The sequence below is a fragment of the Hemicordylus capensis genome, chromosome 2 (assembly GCF_027244095.1).
Source record: "Hemicordylus capensis ecotype Gifberg chromosome 2, rHemCap1.1.pri, whole genome shotgun sequence".
Classification (NCBI taxonomy): Eukaryota; Metazoa; Chordata; class Lepidosauria; order Squamata; family Cordylidae; genus Hemicordylus; species Hemicordylus capensis.
The window spans coordinates 218,572,260-218,595,894 of NC_069658.1; the positions used below are offsets into that span (position 1 = coordinate 218,572,260).

Consider the following 23,635-nt stretch of genomic DNA (forward strand, 5'->3'; position numbering starts at 1 on the left):
ACATATTGTTTATTATAACATCTATATTTGAACACTAATCTCTCAGTCCCAACCTCAGGTTCTGACCGCATCAAAGAAGACTCCCAGGAATTGGGAGGTCCGTGGGCAAAGCTGCTTCAGCAGGCCCTGCACTCTCAACCTGGACAGCATGAGTTGCACATACTAACTGGGCAAGAGCCATCTTGGAAAGTGGGGGCCCTCTTAACTTTTGCAGGGGGAGAGCAACTGTCCCTATCCAACCCCCATCACAGGCGCTTTCCAGTGGCTGTTGCTGGTGCCTCCCCTGTGTTCTGTTTTACATTGTAAGATCTCTGGGCTCAGGGAACCATCCTATTGATTTTTCTACGTACACCACTTTGTGCTTTACAAAGCGATATAAAAAATATTTGTAACCCCAACAGCAATTCTCTGGCACAACATCTGCTCTTCTTGGGTGGGCTGAACATACCGAGCATAGTGGGGCCGGTGGGCTGTGGGGTCCGGCCCAGGCTTGCTATCCTCTGGGTGGGGCTGAGGAGCAAGAGCAAGAGTGGCAAGGACAGCAGAATTGCTTCTGAGCTGGAATATGTATTACAGCCCATCTCCAAGGCCTGCTTTTATGAGTGATCTTTGCAAATGTGGAGAAGCATTCGATGTGCCTATTTTTCTGTGGTGGTTTGAAGCCCATTGATTGGATCGGGATTCATTTTGGGGGAGAATGGGTCCTCGCCCATCCCCTTCTTTCTCCCAGCTCATCTAAGACTTAGCCAAGGGGGTTGGAAGGAGAGTAGCACAGCTGGCAGCCTTCCCTGGGTGGCCCATCCATTATCCTCCCCTCCGCAGTCCATCCGCCTATCCATAAATCTCCGTAATGCACTGCAGGATATGTACAGCTCCACTCCAACAGAGCTGGTTACAATGCAAAAGGCCCCTGCCTTCTGGGAGAGTTTGTGGAGGGAGAGAGACGGAACGGCAGACCAAAGAACATTCGAGGGAGGGAGGGAGGGAGGGAGGGAGTGGGGGGATGCGTGTGCTCATTTCAGTGTCACAAGGGACCAATTGATCTCACAGAGGCCGCTGCCTCCCCTCTGCAAGATTACAGGAACACAGGAAGCTACCGTCTACTAGCTCCGTATGGTCTCCTCTCATCTCGCTCCGCACGGTCTACTCTGACGGGCAGCAGATCTCCAAGGTTTCCGGCAGGAGCCTTTCCTAGCCCTACCTGGAGATGCTGCAGGTATTGCCAAAACCTGCAGCAGGTCCTGCCAATATGCTGCAGGTACTGCCAATAGGTTTCTGGGCAAAATACAAGGTGCTGGTTATAACCTATAAAACTCAAAACAGCTTGGGCCCTGGGTATTTAAGAGAACATCCTGTTTGGTACGAACCACACCACCTATTGAGATCATCAGGAGAGGTCCGTCTACAGTTGCCACCGGCTCGTCTGGTGGCTACTCGGGGACAGGCCTTCTCAGTTGCTGCCCCGATGCTTTGGTACATGCTCCCTGCTGAAATAAGAGCTTCCCCATCTCTGACAAATTTTTAAAAGTCTTTCAAGACTCATCTGTTCACCCAAGCTTTTAATTAAATACCATTTTAATAGTTTTAACTTCATTTTAAAATATTGTTTTAAGGTTTTAAACTGTTGTAATGTTTTAACTATTTGCTGTCATTTATTTTAACAAGTGTTTTCATTTCTTTGTCATTTATCGGTTTTAACTAATGCTTTAACTTTTCTGTTTTTGTTGTAAACTGCCCAGAGACGTAGGTTTGGGGTGGTACAGAAATATGATAGATAGATAGATAGATAGATAGATAGATAGATAGATAGATAGATAGATATTGAACAGATATTGTACCCCTAAGTGATGGCCTCATCCCAAATCTGCTGCCCAGCTAATTGAGGCTGACCTCTTAGGAACCAGCCTTCCAGCAAATCAAACCAGCATCAGCTCTCCAAAGTCTTAGGCAGAAATCGCCCCCAGGTTTCAAGCAGATATCAAAACGGGCCTTCACAGCATGTGCTCTACCACTAAGCTATGGGTGGAATCTCACCCATGAACATTAAGAGGACTCGGCTTTGTCAGCTAGAGGGACGTCTTACAAAACATTCTGCTTGCGTTCTGCTTTTGGCACGTCTAGCCTGGCAAAGATGCCAACGTGCAGTCCAACTTGAAATAGCCCGTAGGGGCCATGCGCGGCGACTCCTCTCTGCCCACATGGAATCCACAACAGGCTTGCAGAGAAGCCCCACTAAATGACTAGCCCTCAAACAACCACAATGAGTTGTACTCATGTGCTACAATGAGTGGGGTAGATGGAGCCATAGCTCAGTGTGGTAGAGTATCAGGTTCAATCTCCAGGTAGGGCTGGGAAAGGTCTCCTGCCTAAAACCCTGGAGAGCGACTGCCAGTCGGTGTTGACAAGACTGTGTAGACAATAACCGGTAATAACCAAGCGTCTGACTCCAATGTTTCTATGTGAGGGCATCTCAGAGTTTCAGGGTTCTAAAACTCGGAATATGTATCATAATTCCTTATCACTTGGACCCAAAGGATCCAGGTGGCCCATCTGCTTTTGGCAGCTTCTTGCATACCTATGAGCAGGATTTCCGTCGGGTGGGGGGCGGGGTCTGCCCTCCATTACCCATCAATCTTACAAGAACAGGTTCACACCAGAGAAACAGGGCCAAATATTCAAACTTATCCCATAATAGGAGTGCCCCCCACCCCAGCTTTGAATATGAACAAAGTAAGATTATTGCTGTTACTGTGGACATAAGAACGTAAGAACAACCCTGCTGGATCAGGCCCAAGGCCCATCCACTCCACCATCCTGTTTCGCACAGTGGCCCATCAGATGCTGCTGGAAGCCTATAGGCAGGAGTTGAGGGCATGCCCTCTCTCCTGCTGTTACTCCCCTGCAACGGGTACTCAGAGGTATCCTGCCTCTGAGGCTGGAGGTCGCCTATAGCCCTCTGACTAGTAGCCGTTGATAGACCTCTCCTCCATTAAGTTATCCAAGCCCCTCTTAAAGCCATCCAGGTTGTTGGTTGTCACCACATCTGGTGGCAGTGAATTCCACAAGCTGATTTGCGCTGTGTGAAAAAATACTTCCGTTTGCTGGTCCTAAATTTCCCAGCAGTCAATTACATGGGATGACCCCTGGTTCTAGTGTTATGTGAGAGGTAGAAGAATTTCTTTCTATCCCCTTTCTCCATACCATGTATGATATGATAGACCTCTATCATGTCTCCCCGCAGTCGTCTTTCTTCTAAACTAAAAAGCCCCAGATGTTGTAGCCTTGCCTCATGAGAAAGGTGCTCCAGGCCCCTGATCATCTTGGCTGCCCTCTTCTGCACCTTTTCCAGTTCTACAATGTCCTTTTTCAGATGTGGTGACCAGAACTGTGCACAGAATCCGACGTTTTGCTGGACGCATCCTGTGCTGCCCGCCTCCGGCAAATACCCACCTGGACTCTGCCAGTAAGCCTGGCCTGCATTTAGGCTTCAGTTTTAAGCTGCTTCTTGGCGCTTCTCCAGACTGGCCCAGCCGGGGCCCAATCCAGGATCCACCTGGCCGTGGATGTGCAGGTGGTCACAAGGCCACCTATGGTTGGTGAGCTGGCTGCAACCCATCCCTTGAGCAGGAGAGGCTGTGTTGGCTGCCATGCATTGGGGACCTTCCAGTTAGATTAGGCAATGCACTCCACGTGGGGCTACAAGGCACCTGGGGGGGTGGGGACGAAAAGCAGGGACTCGGGCAGCAAGGCCCAGGCATCCCACCCCACAAGCCACCAGGGCAGCTTCGGGGAAGAGGGAACATCCCTGTTGACTGCGCCAGGAAGTACCTTTTCAAGTGGGGGCTCTCTTCTATTTGGCAGAGGGAGAGCAATTGTCCCTATTCATTCCAGCCCAGCATCCCTCTCAGAGGCTGCCACTGGAGTCTCCCTTGTGTTTCTCTTTACACCATGAGCCCTCTTGGGTCAAGGAACCATCTTCTCATTCTTTTTCCTATGTAAACTGCTGTGGGAACTTTTTTGTTGTTGAAATGCAGCACAGTATATAAATATTCTAAATAACAACAGTTAGGCAAAGAGTCATCTTTTAAAGGGATGACTAATATTTAGCAAGGGGAGAGCAACTGTCCCTATTCAGTCCAGCACAGCACTCCTCCTAGTGGCTGTTGTTGGTGTCCCCTTTGTCTTTCTTTTTAGATTGTGAGCCCTTTTGGGATGAGGAACCATCTTCAGGCCCTTTTGTGGAACACAGCTTGGGAGTCACCCTCTTAATTTGGCCAAGAGGCATTTTTTCAAGTGGTGGCTCCCATATTTAGCAGGGGGAGAGCAGCTGTCCCTATTCAGCCCAGCACAGTGTTCCTCCAAGAGGCTGTTGTTGGTGTATCCTTTGTATTTCTTTTTAGACTGTGAGCCTTTTTCAGACAGGGAACTATGTTTAGGCTCCCTTGTGACACACAGTTTGGGAATAACCCCTGCTTAACTGGGGAAAGTGGTAGGGGAGAGCAACTGTCCCTATTCAGCTCAGTGTAGCAAGTCAGCCTTCCTTTGAAAACTGTTTGGAAGCTTTCACATCCACCAGAGGGAACAGATTCCACCCATTCCAGATTATTTATACTTGCTTCGGCTATGTTTCTGGGTTCAAATTCAGGCACTGCTGATCAGGGGAGCCAAATCAAAACCTCAGCAAATCTTAAAATTTGGCATGTTTCCATTTGGCTTTCCATCTGCATCTGTCAGATTTGGTCCCTGTCAGGACCAAATATTTGAATGCAAAGCTCAAAAGATGAATGAATGAAGCGAGCACTGCTTTTATTACATTACATTTATCGGATGTGGTCAGCTCCTTGAACTGCTAATGCAAGATCTTCTGATGTCAAATGCTGATACTGAACACACACAAAAATTGCCGAGAATTTGCAGACAGAGGATCCAAGTGTGCAGCCAAAAATTCAGGGGAGAATTCCTAGATTCAAACTAGTGTCAACTGTAGTTTTTATCTTTAGATCCCTAAATGGCCCAGACCCTCAGTGGTGGGCCTTCTATTAGATGCATCTCCTTTCCTTCAAGATCCACTTTTGCAGCCTTTTCCTGCTGCTCCTACAGCATCTGCTTTGCATATGGAAGATCCTGGACTCAGTCCCTGCATCCCTGGTTCAAAGGTCTCAGGGAGCAGAGCTGGGGAAGACCTTCCCCTGCCCGACAGCTTGAAAAGCTGTCAGGTTGGTTGATCAGCCAGGTTGGTCTCTGGGTCATCTCGGAGAGACCATATTACTCCTGTATTGAAAGATCTACACTCCGATAAGTTTCTGGGCAAGATACAAGGTGCTGGTTATTACCTACAAAGCCCTAAACAGCTTGGGCTCTGAGTATTTAAGATAACATCTTCTTCGTCATGACCCCCTCCGCCCAATTTTTTAAAAAAATCTTTAAAGATGCATCTGTTCTGTTTTAATTTTTCTGCTGTCATTTATTTTAACTAATGTTTTAATTTTTTGTTGTCATTTATTGTGTTAGCTAATGTTTTAATTTTTGTTGTCATTTATTTTGTTTGGTTGTAAAGCACCCAGAGACATAAGTTTTGGGCAGTATAAAAGTATGCTAGATAGCTAGATAGATGAACGCTGCTGCCTATCAGAGTTGAAAAAACTGAGTGATTTGAAACAGCTGTCTGACTCTGCAGAAGGCAACATGTTTAAGGAAGTCAGCCTGGTTGGGAGGTGCGGTTGTGTAGCATTTCTCTGGTGTGGAAGCCAGCACCTGAATTCCATGCTCAGACAGATCCACCAAGACAGGCCAACAGGTCAAAAGCTGTTGAAAGCTTTCTTTGGCCACGTTTTAGAGACAGATGTCGGGCTGTGATGTTTCTGCTTCATTATCTTTTATGTTTGCCAACACAGTTTGGTTTTCACAGTACATTTTAATGGCGATTCTTTAAACTGAATTTGCTTGGGTTTTTTTCCTTTTTCTTTTAAAAGAACAGGCTTCTGGGAGCTCGTGTTTTGATTGATATGTGGTAAGGTGACTAATCGATGCTGCAAACAAATAAAGAGGCAGAAGTAATGCCAAAGCTGTGTTTAGAGAGGTGGTGATTTGGATCTGGGATCAACATCTGATCGGACCGCTCTGTGGGCCAAAGAGACACAATGGGGTCCTACTGCAGAAGAGAAGCAGTCTTGTAAGTTGCCTGCGAGGGTTAGCTTGGGAAACCCACGGAGACAGCTCTGGGAAAAGAGGAACATAGCAAGCTGCCTCCTACTGAGTCTGACTGTTGGTCCATCAAGCTCAGTATTGTCTACACTGACTGGCAGCAGCTCTCCAAGGTTTCAAGCAGGAGTCTCTCCCAGCCCTATCTGGAGATGCTGCCAGCGAGGGAACCTGGGTCCTTCTGCATGCAAAGCTGATGGTCTACCACTGAGCTATATCCCCTCTCCTAGAGGGAATACCTTACAGCAGATAGCACTCCCAGGTAGTCACCCAGTTCAAATATTAAACAAAAGTTTTGTTCAGAAATGCAATGATAGAGCGAGATCTACAGTTAAGAAACTCCTAATAGCCTTATCCAAACATTATGTTCAACACTCATACAATCTGTGTACAGTGTGCACAGTGGCAGAGCGGTAGGTAGGTACAGTTTTTTACATTTTATATTGAAGGCAGGTATAGCAGCACACTTTTCATCTGTATCCTGCATTTCAGGGGGCCTGCACCTAGGTTCACTTTTAAAATGAGCACAGGTACAGACGTTCACACAAACACTTGTGTACAGACATCAGAAGATGCATACAACGTAATGCCTGCATAGAGCTAAGATCTCATCTGAATCTGCTCCCTTGTCATTTCAACCCCTTGCTTCTAGTCCTCCCCGCAACAGTGACAGAGAACAAGTCCACTCCTCCTGCTATGCGGCAGCCCTTCAGATACTTAAAGACAGCTCTCATAGCTTGTTTTCTCTTCTCCAGGCTAAATCTGCCCAGCTCCTTCCTTCAACCATTCCCCATAAGGCTTGGTTTGGTTTCCAGACCTCTCACCATCTTTGTAGCCTTCCTCTGAACCCCTTCCAGCTCATATCCCAGATGACCCTCAAAAAAAAATTATTGTCCTGCATCACAAACTGCCACTGATAGTGAGACGAGTATCCATGGAGTGATGGTACCCACCCCTTCCCCTCCTCACTCACTGTACCTTACCAGTTGGCTTGCTGACTGTCAGCTGTGCCTCATTTACACACAGAGAGAGCCTCATCAGCCAATCAACCTCACATGAAGCATTTCTCCCCTTGCTCTCTCACCCCAGCAACAACCTGCCTCTTCAGTTTTTCTTAGCAAGTTTACATCACAATATGCAGCAGCTGGTAGGATCCTGAGAGGGCAGAGGAAACCATGAGGGAGGGCAAGAGGCCTCCTTTTAGACGTCTTCTGAAGAAGCCTGCCTTGGATCCCTCAGGGTGGAGTAACTACAGGCCTGTCTCCAACCTTCCATGGTTGGGCAAGGTAACTGAGAGGGTGGTGGCCTCCCAGCTCCAGACAGTCTTGGAGGAAACAGATTATCTAGACCCATTTCAGACTGGCTTTTGGGTGGGCTATGGGGTGGAGACTGCCTTGGTTGGCCTGATGGATGATCTCCAACTGGGAATTGACAGAGGGAGTGTGACTCTGTTGGTCCTTTTGGACCTCTTGGCAGCTTTCAATACTATCGACCATAAGAACATAAGAGCAACCCTGCTGGATCAGGCCCAAGGCCCATCTAATCCAGCATCATGTTTCGCACAGTGACCCACCAGATGCTGCTGGGAAGCCCACAGGCAGGAGTTAAGGGCATGCCCTCTCGCTTGCTGTTACTCCCCTGCAACTGGTACTCAGAGGCATCGCCAATGATAGACCTCTCCTCCATGAAGTTATCCAAACCCCTCTTAAAGCTATCCAGGTTGTTGGTTGACACCACATCTCATGGCAGAGAATTCCACAAGTATCCCCCTGGAGCGTCTGAGGGGGTTGGGAGTGGGAAGCACTGCTTTGCAGTGGTTCTGCTCCTACCTTTCGGGCAGGGGCCAGATGGTGTCCCTTGGAGACTGCTGTTCTTCAAAATCTGAACTTTTGTATGGTGTCCCTCAGGGCTCCGCATTGTCTCTGATGTTGTTTAACAACTACATGAAACCGCTGGGAGATATCATCAGGAGATTTGGTGCAGGGTGTTATCAGTATGCTGATGACACCCAAATCTATTTCACTTGGAGGTGGTGATGGGCTGGATGAGGGATAACAAACTAATCCAGATAAGCCAGAGGTACTGAAACCTCGGGAAGTGAGTTTGATCTGCCTGTTCTGGATGGGGACACACTTCCCTGCAAGGAACAGGTACACAGTCTGGGGGTGCTTCTGGATACAAGCCTCTCCCTGGTGTCCCAGGTCAAGGCAGCAGCCAGAGGTGCCTTCTGTCAGCTTCGGTTGATATGCCAGCTGCATCTGTTTCTGAAGATAGACTACCTCAGAACAGTGATACATATGCTGGTAACCTCCAGACTGGATTACTGAAATGTGCTCTATGTGGGGCTGCCTTTGTATGTAGTCCAGAAACTACAGCTGGTCCAGAATGTGGCATCCAGGTTGGTCTCTGGATAAACTCGGAGAGACCATATTACTCCTGTATTGAAACACTGGCTGCCGATAAGCTTCCGGGCAAAATACAAGGTACTGGTTATAACCTATAAAGCCCTAAACAGCTTGGGCCCTGGGTATTTAAGAGTACGTCTTCTTCGTCCATTGAGATCATCAGGAGAGGTCCGTCTGCAGTTACTAATGGCTCATCTGGTGGCTACTCAGGGATGGGCCTTCTCCGCTGTTGCCCTGAAGTTTTGGAATGTGATCCCTGCTGAAATAAAAGCCTCCTCATCTCTGACAATTATTAAAAAATCTTTAAAGATGCATCTGTTCATCAAGGCTTTTAATTAAATACTGTTTTAATAGTTTTAAGATTGTTTTAAAACTTTGTTTTAAAATTTTGCATTGTTGTAATGCTTTAATTTTTTCTGCTGTCATTTATTTTAACTAATGTTTTAACTTTTCTATTGTCATTTATTTGGTTTTGTTGTAAACCGCCCAGAGACACAAGTTTTGGGTGGTATAAAAATATGATAGATAGATAATATCCCCTATATCAATCAAAATCCTCACAAGTAGAAATCTAGCACAACAGAACAGACAGAGGGCTATTTGAGAACCAAGCCCTATTCAAACATGATGTTGTATGAGTACACTGGTACATGTGTTTGTGTGAATGACTGCACCTGTGTTCATGTTAGATGAACCTGGGTACAGGCCTCTCAAAGGCATGGTACAGAGAGGAAGTGGACTGCTGTACCTGTATTTGGCATAATGTGTGAATAACTATCCCTGTGTACACCGTATACTCATTGCAAGAGTGCTGAACATAACATGTGAATAGGGCTCCTGTCTCCCTGCTATCCTAGTGGTTTCTAACAGGGAGGTATCTAAAAATAGGTAACAGGGAGGCATCTAAAAATAGGATTCTCCCACTTCCACCACTGGAGTGGTATAGTCCAGTCTGCCACCTCAGGGATCTACCATTTCACTGTGCTGCGTGAGTAGAGCAGATCTAAATCCATTTCCTGACGGACTGCTGCTGTTTACCTGTCTGCATCTCACAGACCTCCCTGCTTCCTGAGGGCAGCCCCCTAGAACCACCAGAACTAGAATTAGGGGTCGAGAGCTGGTCTTGTGGTAGCAAGCATGAATTGGCCCCTTTGCTAAGCAGGTTCCACCCTGGTTGCATTTGAATGGGAGACTTCATGTAAGCACTGGCGCTGCTCTGGGAATAGCACCTGCAGGCTTGCATGCAGAAGGTTCCTCCAAGTGAACAGACCCACACCACTCAGACCTCAACATGTCCCACAAAAAGAGCAGGGGCCTGTGATGAACAAGGCCACCTTGACATGATTATTCTGAAAAGCATAAACCTCCATTGTGGGGAAGTGAGTAATGCTTGTCTTTTCTGCATCTCTTGGGGAATCCTTTATTGCTTAAACCTTTGCTGCCCATCTCTGCCTGCATCCCACCCACTCTCTCTATAATCCCCTGCCTACTAAATGTCCTGAATCACTCTCTAGGGGATCCCACAAATTCCTGATTGGGCTACCTGAGAGAATGCTCAAGAGGAAAGCAGAGTGGCTAGCTCAGAGGGGCCAAGAGTAGCCCTGACTCCTGTGGCACCCAGATGTGGGGCTTCAGGTCTTAAACAAAACCCATCCACCCAGAGCCATCTCCCAAAGAGAAAAGAGTCTGAGGCACAATCACACCACCAGACAATCTGACTCTGGGTGTGACGATGCAGTCTCTAGTGCAACGACCCTCCTGCTGCATCAAAATGTTCCTTGCAACTCTTGCTCTTCTGCAAAAACTGTTCTGGTTTTGTTAGTCATGGGAGGGGTGAGGACACTAAAGCCCAGCCATCAGCTATGAAAACCTGGTCCACCCTCAAAGTTCTGACATTTTGCCTAATGCACCTCTCAACATATCCTCACCACCCTGAGGGCTAGAAACTTGCTTTTTTACACTCAAACAAAAAGCAGAGGTCCTCCACCAACTTGTCACTTTGCACCTGGGAGTGCACCCGGTGCATATTTCTTACGCCTGCCCAGAACAGCAGCACCACCTCCCTCCACGGCCCCCCTGTCCTTACCTCGTAAACCGAACCTTGCAAATGTTACATTCATAGGGCTTCTCGCCCGTGTGGGTCCGGATGTGACGCGGGAGCTTGCCCGCTCCCTGGATCACCTTCTCGCAGATGGGGCACTTCTGGAATGCTTTCGCTCGGATCTTCTTCTCCACTTTCTGGGACCAGGACGGATAGTCGCCGCCCTCTTGGGAAGTGCTAAAGTATTTCAAGTAATAATCCATGACCCCGTCGTCTTCCTTGCGGTCCTCTTCGCCCAGCTGCTGCTGCCCCACAGAATTGATCATCCGCTGCAAGAGGGCACTGGCAGCCAGGCCGTCCACTTCCCGGGCGTCGCCCTCCTCGCCCTCCCCTCCCTCGGGAACGAAGGCGGGAGAGCCCCCCGCCTCTTGCTGGTCCAGTTGAGCTGCCGCCACCGACTCGTCCTCCCCTGCTGCCGTCGGCAGGCTGCGCCCGCCAAATTGTCCATTCTGGGAAGGCGGGAACAAGGGTCTCTGGGTCTCGTCCTCCTCCCGGTCCAGCCACATGGCGTGGTTGCTGTCAGGGTCACAGTCATTCACCTTTGGTCTGTCGTTGAGGGCAGCCTGCGAGTAGAAGTCCACGCCATTGCAATCCGGCTCTTCCTCCTCCTCTGGGCCGCGGAAGTTGAGCCTGTGAAGGTCTCTCAAGTCTTGGTTGGTCCACGAAAAGCTGCCCTGTTGGCCGTTGATGGGGTTGCTCTGGAAGAATTCCAAGTACTCTTTCGCTCTGAGATGGTTCCGTTGATCAATTTGATCTACTGTATCCATCTGGTCATTTTTGGCCAGAATCTTCCTGTCCAGGAGATCCGTGCAAACGTCCCTTACCGCCTGGATCTCTAGCAGCTTGGCGGCGTTCAGGATCTCGCTGACGTTTGAAGTGCTGACGGTAAGGGTGGCGGTGTAGGCGAACTCCAGCAGAGCGGAGAGGGCATCCGCGCTCACAAAGTCTATCTCGTACACGTTCTGTTGGTCTACCACTAGCCCTGAGGTGAAGAGCTTCTTGAAGTACTGGCTGCAGGCCGCCAAGACGGAGCGGTGGGTGGGGAACTCTTGCCCGTCCACCAGGATCACCACGTCACAGAGCAGCCCGTTGTTCCTCTGCTCGTTCAGGCTGCTCAGGATGTCGCTGCTGTGGTCGGGAAAGGGGATCCCGATGGGGCCGTCCACACCACCCTCCATGCCGACACCAGAGGGCTGCAAAGAGAGAAAGGGAAGCAAGGCACAGGGTCAGTCTCTCAGCAGCCGCAACCCCCTGTGCTGCTTAGGCGTGCCAATAACTCTGCCCAAAGCCTTAACAGATCGCCATAAATGTTATATTATTCCCCTCTCACTCCTCCAAGGATGCAGAGATCAGGAAGATTTAAATGGCCAGGTGCCAAACCTCAGAACTTTAGGGGGTGTGTGCAGGTAAATGGCAGGGGGGCCCCTCACTGGCTGATTTGCCTAAGGCCCCACACCCCACCGGGGCTCTCAAAGGAGAGCCCTGATCCCTGATCGGACTGATATTTGTAGGGCCACAGAAATCCACTAGTCTACTACACTGTGACGAGTGAAAAATAGGGATGTACACGGAACCGGTTCCATGCACTACTGGGAATCGTGGGGGGCACTCTGGTTTTTAGGGTCCCATGGGGTGGCAGCGTACCTCCTTGCTGGCCCGTTGTGTATCTGACCGGAAGTGCCCGGTGTGTGTGCATGTGTGTGGTGTGCACATGCACACCGGGCACTTCCGGTCCAATGCACAACGGGCCAGCAAGGAGGTGCACTGCCACCCTGCGGGACCGTTTTTAACTACAGTGCTGGTGGGGGAAATAAGAGCACCATCCCCGCTCCTTAAAGCCACACACACCTGGTGTCCAAACCGATTCGAATGCTGGGGTTCCGAACCGGTTTGGCGTTCTAGGGATAGAACGCCAAATCAGTTTGTGCACTTCGCCCCCGGATAGTCATATGGTACAAAGGCCTCAGACTGGTCTACCATGTTTCCAGTTTTCATCCCATTCTGAAAAGAAATAAACCAGCTATAAGCATTTTAGAGAGTTCCCACTGTAATCTACAGCAGAAACATCAGGAAAAGAGGCAAGGACAGCCAAGTGTAGCAGCCTCAGCCTTTTCCTCAGGTTGTAGAGTGATGGCTTGAAAGCATGGGTGGGGGATCTCTCTTCAGGTTTGCAAAGAACAGTGCATTTCTGGTAATTTGGAAGACATTTAAGGGAGCAGGGGTACCTGGCCCAAAATACTGCCATGCCTTGAGTGAGGCACCTTGCAACAGCAGCTTGCAAGGGTCAGAGAGGTCCCAAATTGCTGCCCTGATGGCAGCAGCAGAGAGCATCTCAGTCCCAATAATCTGCCGTCTGAGGTGACCGCCCCACCCTGCCCCATGATAAGGACTCTTGAAAGCAAGTGTCTATTTACAAGTGCCTATGAGTCTTGCAGGCAAACAATTGGTGTCTGACAGATCTCAGCTTTCATTTTACAGATGTAAAGTTTCTAGCCCTTATGGCTCCCGCAAAGACAGATTTAAGCCTACAGGAAATTTCTAGCAAAATCAACTGAGTATTTTAAGCAAAATCAGCTTAGTATTAATCACGGAACACAGTAATAGGGATATATAATGCAATGAATCCATCCCATACAGCCAGGACAGCTGGTGAAATCTCTGACATCAACCAGGGAGGAAAAGAGTGGAGCTTTGATGCCCTGTACAACTCATTTCCTCTTCCACACAGGCCCCTCTCTCAGGATCTGACAACGGGGCCTGTACTTTTAAAAAACAAACAAACCCTAAAGCAGGGGCTTGACAAATCCCAAGTGCCAGCGAGCTATGGCGTCTACTGAACCGTGGTGCCCAGACTAGGCCATTCAGAAGTCAAGTAATTTAATAAAACTATTTTTTTGTCCCAGGCAGCTGGGACAAACTGTTCTAAGTTTGTTACTTGTAAACGGACAAAAAGAAGTCCCATTTTTCCTTTTCCCCTCCATAGTGTCTATCACCAAGTCTGGTAATTTTGTCAGGTGTCAATCGCCTGGCTCCTAGATCCAAAGAAATTTTGTCCAGGCCTGTCCCTAAATCCTGTGTTTAGGGATTCTAAATTCTGCAACCAGAATATATCAGGCAGAGCAGCATACATGGACCTTTTTATTCTGCATGACCTTTCCTGGTTTGCCAGCCATAGAGTGGAACAGGAACAATGGATAGGGTTGAGGTCCGCCTCCCGATACTGAAAGTCTTATGTAGCAACTTACCATGCTTTCAAGCACACCTTTATAAGCATGAGGACTAGGAACTTGGTATGTGTGTGTGTTTATATTAAAGCTGAAATTCTCAGGACACTCCATATAGCACCAAATATCAAACTGCACACCCAAACGGCATAATCACAGACACACAGAAGCCACGCTCCCCATCTCCACTCTGTGTCAAAATCTCTCCAAGTTCTTTAAAGCCCCAAATATATGCACACTGACATACATCTCGCCTCTATGAAAGTCATTTCAACAGCACATGGCCTACCACATGCTACTGCCACACTCATAATGACCAAGCAATACTTAGACAGGAAAGACTGGCTCCCCGCCTACCTCACATGAACACAGGAACAAGACAAAACAAAATTCTGGTTTGCCCAGCCACATCACTTGTGGAACACATCGACAGAGGATGCTGCAAAGGCCACTGATACATCTAAGTTCCTGAAGGATTATCCCATCAAGGAATCTTCTAGAAACTTCTCTTAAATGTTTGAAACGTCAAATAAACCAAGCTGTTAATCCGCATGTGTATCTCTCTCATTAAGTGATCTGCCAGTTCTAGATGGGGTCACACTTCCCCAAAAGGAACAAGTTCGCAGTCCGGGAGTACTTCTGGATTCACACCTCTCCCTGGTTTCTCAGATTGAGGCGGTGGCCATGGGTGCTTTCTATCAGCTTTGGCTGATACGCCAGCTTCGCCCGTTTCTCGAGATCAATGACCTCAAAACTGTGGTACATCAGTTGGTGACCTCCAGACTTGATTTTTGTAATGCGCTCTACGTGGGGCTGCCTTTGTACGTAGTCCGGAAACTTCAGTTGGTTCAGAACGCGGCAGCCAGGTTGGTCTCTGGGTCATCTCGGAGAGACTATGTTACTCCTTTACTGATGGAGTTACACTGGCTGCCAATAGGTTCCCGGACAAAATACAAAGTGCTAGTTATAACTTACAAAGCCCTAAACGGCTTAGGCCCTGGGTATTTAGGAGAGCGTCTCCTTCATTATGAGCCCCACCGCCCATCCAGTGAGGTCATCTGAGGAAGTCCGTCTCCAGTTACTGCCAACTCGTTTGGTGGCTACACAGAGACGGGCCTTCTTGGTCGCTGCCCCGAGATTGTGGAATGCGCTCCCTGCTGAGATACAATCCTCCCCATCTCTGCCAATTTTCAAAAAACACCTGAAAACCCATCTTTTTCACCCAAGCTTTCTCCGCTTCCTAAACGTTGGGGGGTTTAATATCTGGTTTATTTAAAATTAAAAACCCAATTTCGGGATTTTAATCACTGTAATTGTTTAATTGTTGTTTTAAAATGTTTTTAAATTGTTAGTTGTTATAGTGTTTTTTAATTTGTTTTAGCTCTTTACTGTTTTAGTAGTTTATTTTAATTGTAAACCGCCCTGAGCCATTTTGGAAGGGCGGTATACAAATCAAATAAATAAATAAATAAATAAATAAATAAATAAGTGTCAATTTAGGGGCAGAGGGCTTGTGTGCAGTTAAAAAATAGTGTTGTCACACAAAAGAGGGCATAGATCTGGGGTTCTCTGCAGTCCTAGAGGGCAGGACTAGCTCTAATGGGTTCAAAGGGTAGATTTCAGTTCAACATTAGGAGGAACCCCTTTATGGGAAGAGCAGTTCGACAATGGAATTCATTAACCTAAATGAGGGGGTAATGAATGACCTCACTGGAGGCCTTCAAACAGAGAAGTGGTCAACCATCTTTTGGGGGTGTTCTAGCTCTGGATTTCCTCAACCAAGCAAAGAGTTGGACTAGATTACTTGTGAGAATCCTTCCAATGCCACAGTTTTAAAAGCAGTATTCTGCAATCTGGATAAATTATGTAAACTAAGCATATTTCATAGAACGTTCGTTGGAAGGGACCTTGGAGGTCTTCTAGTCCAACCCCCCTGCTCAGTACAGCAATCTGTTGCAGCATCCCTGACAGGTGGCCATCCAGCCTCTGTTGGAAAACCTCTAGAGAACGAGAGCCCACCACTGCATGAGGCAGACTGTTCCACTGTCTAACAGCTCCTACAGCTAGGAAATTGCTCCTTCCTTGCATTCCACCCATTCCAGTTTCACCCTCAGAACATGATTGCGTCGTTCTTTATTCTGTGATTTCTGAAACTCTGCATATTTTCTGTGGGTCTGCTAGTCATGGAGAGATGGACATGGAACTTCACAGGACACTACAAGCCCGAGTTACTGGATACGTTGTTCAGCCAACACTCTGACCTCTGAGATTTCAGCAGGCACTTCAAGGCAACTGTCTTAGCCATGAGGACTACAATCTTGCTTCCGAAGTAGAGATTCTCAGGGGATATAATCCTGTGCCCAATACTGCATTCTGTGTTCCAAGTGGCATCATGGCACGCACACAAAGCGTTCTCTCGAATTGTTTTCATCTGTGCGTGGCATGAATTTTGTTCTGGGCGGCAGTATAAAGGCAGTGTGTGCGCACGTATATTCAGAGTGGGGCCTTCCTGATTCAGTCTGAGCAGGATCTAAAATTAACTGAGCGGACATTAAAAAAACCTATGTGCACGCGCCACATGCGCACGCCTTAAAGAGAACACTGCTCACACAGCCCTTAAGTGGCCTCCCTTAAGTAGCATATCAGACATCCCGTGAGCATAGTTCTCAAGTCCATCTCTTTCATTGTTAAGAGGCACTTTTGAAGTAAGGCTTTACCATTTATGGGAGCACAGATGCATCATCAGCTTATTGCTGCTTTACTCCTAAAACGACATCTGGATCCGCCCCCTCGCCACATCTCATCCCGCCGTGTCTTGACATAACCAGCAGTAGTTGGGTTTTAATTAATTCTGAAGTATATTGTGAGAATTTGAAGTTGATTTCTCTGGAATGCCTGTCAGAGGAAGCAGAATTCTGGGACCTTCTATTCTTGTTCTCCTGGGCAGACAAGTGTTGGTCAGCCATCTTATTTATTTATTATTCCCCCATGTAAACCGCTTTGGAAACTTTTGTTGAAAAGTGGTATATAAACATTTGTTGTTGGTGGCGGTGGCTAGAGTGCCCTTTTCTCCTGTGAATACAAAAACCCTTGTTGGGGCACCATTAAGAGATGCAAGAAATTAACCACAGCATGAACTTTCCTTTAGGCCAGGGGTTCCCAACCAGCAGTACTCCAGACGTTGCTGAACTACAATTCCTATCACTCCTGGACACTGTAAATTGTAGCTGGGGCTGATGGGAGTTGTAGTTTGGAAACACCTGGAGTACCACAGGTTGGGAACCCCTCTGCATTAGGCGAAATCACACGAACCGCTGTGTGAAAGCTACCCAAATCGGCACCCTTGTCAGGAACAGGTTGAGCCATGCATAGATGCCTGGAGTCCTTGAGGTCAGAGGCTGGAAGCCAGAGCCAAGCCAATTGCTTGGTTGGTGAGATGACGCAAGGGGTGAAGGCCGACATCCAAGTATTTATACCTGGGCCTGGCCAATCCAGAGGCTTCGCCCTGCCTGCCAATCACAGTGGCCAATTTTGAATACTGCTGTTCACTCTCTTGCCTCAAGAGGGCGCCAAGGCTTGAATACAGCACTGGATTGCTCTCAGGGCAAAGCCCCAGACTCAAGTTCCTTGTTCAACCCCTGGAAAGCCCCTGACGCCGCAACTTCTCCCCCATAGTCAAATTAAAACACTAATTATATTACATTTTTGCCCCACCCTTCCTCCAAGGAGGTCAGGGTGGCTCATATACTTCCCTGCCCCACCCCACCCCTTTAGCTTCTCACAACAACCAGGTCCCCGCACTGGCCTCTCAAGTTTCCATCATGTTTTGTCTGCATTTTGAGTCCCTACTGCTAACATTTCCTATCTATTTCCTTCCTTCTCACTTTTTTTTTTTTTTTTGCTTTCTGACATTCTCTTCTATTGAATTTTCAAGAAGACAAAGAAATAAAACTAACTCTTTTGTCCTACATTTCCTTCATTTTACTCTCACCACAACCCTGTGAGGTAGGCTAGGTTGAGTGATGGAAAGGAAGATTGACCCAAGGCCATCTGATGAGTCAGGATTTGGACACAGAGCTGCGTGGTCCAAAGTCCAACACTAAACCATTACAGTCCCTGCTAACTGGGCACCTTTCAAACTGGCGGTTCTCTTTATATTCAGCAGGTGGAGAGCAGCTGTCTTTATCCAACCCCAGCACAACATCCCTCCAGTGGCTGTTGCTGGTATCTTCCTTGTGTTTCCTTCTTTTTTGACTGTAAGCCTCTTGGGGTCGAAGAACCATTTCCTTCTCTTTGCTATGTAAACCGCTTTGAGAACTTTTGTTGTTGTTGTCGAAAAGTGGTATATAAATATTCTTAATAATAATAAAACACTATAGGTTTACATCTAAATGGTCTCTTGATCTCAGGTTGGTCTCTGGGTCATCTCGGAGAGACTACGTTACTCCTTTACTGATGGAGATACACTGGCTGCCAATAGGTTTCCGGACAAAATACAAAGTGCTAGTCATAACTTACAAAGCCCTAAACAGCTTAGGCCCTGGGTATTTAAGAGAGCGTCTTCTTCATTATGAGCCCCACCACCCACTGAGGTCATCTGAGGAGGTCCGTCTCCAGTTACCACCGCCAACTTGTTTGGTGGCTACACAGAGACGGACCTCCTCGGTCACTGCCCCGAGACTGTGGAATGCGCTCCCTGCTGAGATACAATCCTCCCCATCTCTGCCAATTTTCAAAAAACACCTGAAAACCCATCTTTTCACCCAAGCTTTCTCCGCTTCCTAAACGTTGGGGGTTTTAATATCTGGTTTATTTAAAATTAAAAACCCGATTTCGGGATTTTAATCACTGTAATTGTTTAATTGTTGTTTTAAAATGTTTTTAAATTGTTAGTTGTTATAGTGTTTTTTAATTTGTTTTAGCTCTTTACTGTTTTAGTAGTTTATTTTAATTGTAAACCGCCCTGAGCCATTTTGGCTTCCTAATATTTTTGGGTTTTAATTTCCGGTTATTTTAAAATTGTTCAATTGTTTTAAAGTTTTTGTATAGGTTTTTAACTGGTTTTATGTTACTGTAAACCACCCAAAGACGAAAGTTTGGGGTGGTATACAAATTTGATAGACAGACAGACAGACAGACAGACAGATGATATGCATGAAAGCTTTAAAAAAAAAAGTATTGTTTGGATTGCTGGCAGATCTTGATGTTGCATGAAGGAGAGGAAAGGAGTGGAGAACGGCAGACAAGGGCTAAGCCCATGTGATTGCGGGGGGGAGGAGGGCGACCAGAGACCACCAGCATCAGGGCATGGGAAAAGCAGCTGGATCATGGGATTCTGCAGAGCAGGGACGCAACAGGCTTTCCTTTGCAACTGGCACGGCATGGGCACAAGGGGTCTCTTGTGCAGCTCAGCTCACGTGCGGCCCCTCGAGGAAGCAGAACACACCGCATCTGCATCAAAGCACCCCCTTTTCCTCCCCCAGCCCGTGAGCGGAAGGCTGGGCTAAAGGCACTGCCAAACGCCACCCACGGCACAGCTCTGCTTTAAAGCAGCCTTTTGATCCAGTTTTATCTAACCGATTAATTGTGACAGCACCCGCTCAAGAGGACACCGGAGCCACTCACAAGAGGGAGAGGAGACGCAGAGAGCCAGACGAAGCGTCCCATGCCAGCCTCACTTTCTGCTGTCAGCTCCCTAGGGGACCTGAGCTGAGCCCTATGGGGGACAACTTGGCAGGGCTGTTGTAAGGATTGCTGAGATGCTAAATAAGGGAGGAGAACTGGTCTTGTCGTAGCAAGCATGAACTGTACCCTTTGCTAAGCAGAGTCCACCCTGATTTGCATTTGAATGGGAGACTACATGGGAGCATTGTAAGACCTTCCCCTTAGGGATATCCCCTTAGGATAACTTCATGGAGGAGAGGTCTAGCAACGGCTACTAGTCGGAGGGCCGTGGGCCACCTCCAGCCTCCAAGGCAGGATGCCTCTGAGTACCCGTTGCAGGGGAGTAACAGCAAGAGAGGGCATGCCCTCAACTCCTGCCTGTGGCTTCCAGCGGCATCTGGTGGGCCACTGTGCGAAACAGGATGCTGGACTAGATGGGCCTTTTGGGGCCTGATCCAGCAGGCCTGTTCTTATGTTCTTAGAGGATGGGGTTGCTCTGGGAAGAGCATCTCAGGTTCCAAGTTCCCTCCCTGGCAGGATCTCCAAGATAGGGCTGAGAGAGACTCCTGCCTGCAACCTTGGAGAAGCCGCTGCCAGTCTGTGTAGACAATACTGAGCAAGATGGACTTGTAGTCTAACTCAGTATATGGCAGCTTCCTATGTTCCTAAATGTGACAGCTTTGTACTCTCAGAGAGCACGATGCAAACACTGCCATGCTGTTTATAACCCCTGCACATGCTGTGATCAGGCAAATGGACAGGTAAGGAAGATCACCAAGGTAGTTTCAGGGTTGACCAGAGATTTGAATGCAGGTCACCTTGGTCTTAGTCCAACCCCACTCACTACACCACTTTTCTGCCATGATGCATGTATGGTACCAATGGAGGCCTTGCCCCTCACCTGATTACATAGGAAGCTGCCTTTTACTGAGTCAGACAGCTGGTCCATTGAGCTCAGTACTGTCTACACTGACTGGCAGCAGCTCTGCAGGGTATCAAACAGGGGTCTTTCCCAGTCCCACCTACAGATGCTGCCAGGGACTGAACCTGAGACCTTCTGAATGCAGAGCAGATGAGAGAGTAGGGATATGCTCTATCACACGGAGGCAGTGTCCAGCAACAGACTGGAAGTGTCAACCAGGCACCACAGAGAGAGAACCGGCTTGGCAGGAATACCTGGGAAAGGGACCTAGAACTTTTGGTGGACAAGTTGGACGTGAGCCAACAGGGTGATGCAGCTGCTAAAAAAAGTCAATGCAGCCTTAGGCTGCATTTGCAGAGAAGCATCGTGTCCAGCTAATGAGACGTGACTGTTCCACTCTATTCCGCATTGGCTAGACCTCACTCGGAAAGCTGGGTCCAGTTCTGGGTGCTGTATTTTGAGGACACCAATATACTGGGAAGGGTTCAGAAGAGGGCAGCAGAGATGGTGAGGAGGGGTGAGGAAACCAAGTCATAAGAACATAAGAACAGTCCTGCTGGATCAGGCTCAAGACCCATCTAGTCCAGCATCCTGTTTCACACAGTGGCCCACCAGATGCCACTGGAAGCCACAGGCAGGAGTTGAGAGCATACCCTCCCTCCTGATGTTACTCCCCTGCAATTGGTATTCAGAAGCATCCTGCCTTTGAGGCTGGAGGTGGCCTATAGCCCTATGACTAGTATCCATTGATAGACCTCTCCTCCATGAAGTGATCCAAGCCCCTCTTAAAGCCATCCAGGTTGTTGGCTGTCACCACATCTGGTGGCAGAGAATTCCACAAGTTGATTATGCATTGTGTGAAAAGTACTTCCATTTGTTGGTCCTAGACTTCCTGGCAATCAATTTCATGGAGTGACCCCTGGTTCTAGTGTTGTGTGAGAGGGAGAAGAATTTCTCTCTATCTACTTTCTCCTCTCCATGCATGATTTTATAGACTTCTATCATGACTCCCCGCAGTCATCTTTTTTCTAAACTAAAAAGCCCCAGGTGTTGTAGCCTAGCCTCATAAGAAAGGTGCTCTAGGTCCCTGATCATCTTGTTTGCCCTCTTCTGCACCTTTTCCAGTTCTACAATGTCCTTATTTAGATGTGGTGACCAGAATTGTACGCAGAGTCCTAAGAGGAAAGGCTGAAGGAGCGGAGTATGTTTAGCCTAGAGAAAAGACTAAGCAGGGAGAGATGATGGCCGTCTCTAAAGGTCTGAAGGGCTGTCATACAGGAGGAGGAGGAACAAGCCAGTTCTCCGCGGGCCCTGAGGGCAGGACTGGACCCAAGGGGTTGAAATGGCAAGGAAGCAGATTCAGGCCAGACAGCAAGAGGAATGTCCTGACTGCAATCGCTGTTGGACTGTGGAACAGCCTGCCTTGTGCAATGGTGAGCTCTCCTTCACAGGAGGTTTCCAAATGGAGGGTCATCATCAGTGTTCCCTCTAACAGGGATTCCCAGATGTTGCTGACTACAACTCCCAGAATCCCCAGCTGCAATGGCTTTTGCTTGGAGATTCTGGGAGTTGTAGTCAACCACATCTGGGAATCCCTGTTGGAGACAACGCGGGTCACCAGCCACGGATGCTGCAGCGGAGTCCTTCACGGAGCGGGGGCTGGACTAGATGACCTCCAAGGTCCCTTCCAACTCTAACATCCTGCAATTCTAGGAAGAATAACTCCAACGATGCTGCCACGAGGAGCTCAACCGAGCTTGATCGCCAGCCCAAAGGCTGTGCAACAGAAACAGCGAGGGATGGGGCTGTATCTCAGCGCTAGAGCATCGGCTTTGCATGCAGAAGGGTTGGGGAAAGACCCCTCTCTGAAATCCTGGCGAGAGCCGCTGCCAGTCAGTGTCGACAACCGCTCGACGGGCCAAGGGTCTGACTCAGTATAAGGCCGCTTCCTACGCTCCCATAAGCCGTCCCACCCCCTCCTATGAATAACTCAGTCCCCAATCACCGCTCTCCCAGCAGTAGCCCTGAGCTGCGTGGTGTGTATTTCGAGAAGGCTGTACCAGGTCTCTGCTCGCCCTCCTCCTCCTCCTCCACAGCCCTGGAGACAGAAAGCCCATTTGGAGTAGGAGCTGCCGTCTGCCGACAAGGAGGCGGCGGCAGCTTTCTGCAAAAGCACAGGCAGGTCTGAGCAAGTTTCGCTCGGCTCAGGGTCCCTCCCTGGGCTCTGCAGAGAGCTCTGGAAGCACAGCAACTGTGGGGGAGCCGGGAGCGTGAAAATGCAAGACGGGAAGAACGAAACAGAGCCACGTTCTGCTTTATTCGGGTCTCCCCCCCCCCACTCCAGTCGAGTGGGAGTCTGCCAGTTTGACAGAGGCTACTCTCTCTCTCCCTCTGACTCCGTGCGCTCATTGAAATTCAAGCGCCTTCTTCCACCCAGGAATGTGCTGGTGGATGGTTTTAGCACCGACAGAAAGCTATCCAAATTATGTGGCCTTGCAGGACCAGCACAGCCTCTCCATGGTTCAAACCACGGGTGGCCGCCAGGAGCTGGGACGGGAGTGCTGTTCTCAGACGCGGCAGGGTGGGGAACGGTGCTATGCCGAGGGCATAAACAGGGTCAGAACATACAATGGGAGGGAGGGTTGCCTGCTCCAAGTCAGGCCAAGGGTCCAGGGTCTGCCCTGGTTGCATATGAATGGGAGACTAGAAGTATGAGCACTGTAAGATATTCCCCTTAGGGGATGGAGGTGCTCTGGGAAGAGCATCTAGGTTCCAAGTTCCTTCCCTGGCAGCATCTCCAAGATAGGGCTGAGAGCGATTCCTGCCTGCAGCCTTGGAGAAGCCGCTGCCAATCTGTGCAGACAATACTAAGCTAGATAGACCAATGGTCTGACTCAGTATATGGCAGCTTCCTATCCTCCAAGGGATGTTGGAAGACGCAGCTCCAGTCCTATGGACTGCAGCATAGCATGCTGCACAGAAACCCCAGCCGGCCTTCTTAACGGGATGCTGTGACCACCTTGTGGCAGGCCTTGGCAGATTTCCTTTGGATTTAGGAACCAGCCTCAGAATGGCAGACACTGGACAAAATGACTGGACTTTGTGATGGCTATTGTGG

General features: G+C 48.5%; 1 protein-coding gene across 1 annotated transcript in view; it reads right to left on the minus strand.

The window, feature by feature from the left end:
• Nucleotides 1-23,635, minus strand: part of ZBTB7A (zinc finger and BTB domain containing 7A) — an 87,063-nt gene that overhangs the window by 17,441 nt on the left and 45,987 nt on the right. Inside the window, exon 2 of the mRNA XM_053299093.1 lies at nucleotides 10,693-11,900. Coding sequence (XP_053155068.1) covers nucleotides 10,693-11,885 — 1,193 coding nt within the window. The 5' untranslated portion in view covers nucleotides 11,886-11,900. The remainder of the gene's footprint in view (nucleotides 1-10,692; nucleotides 11,901-23,635) is intronic.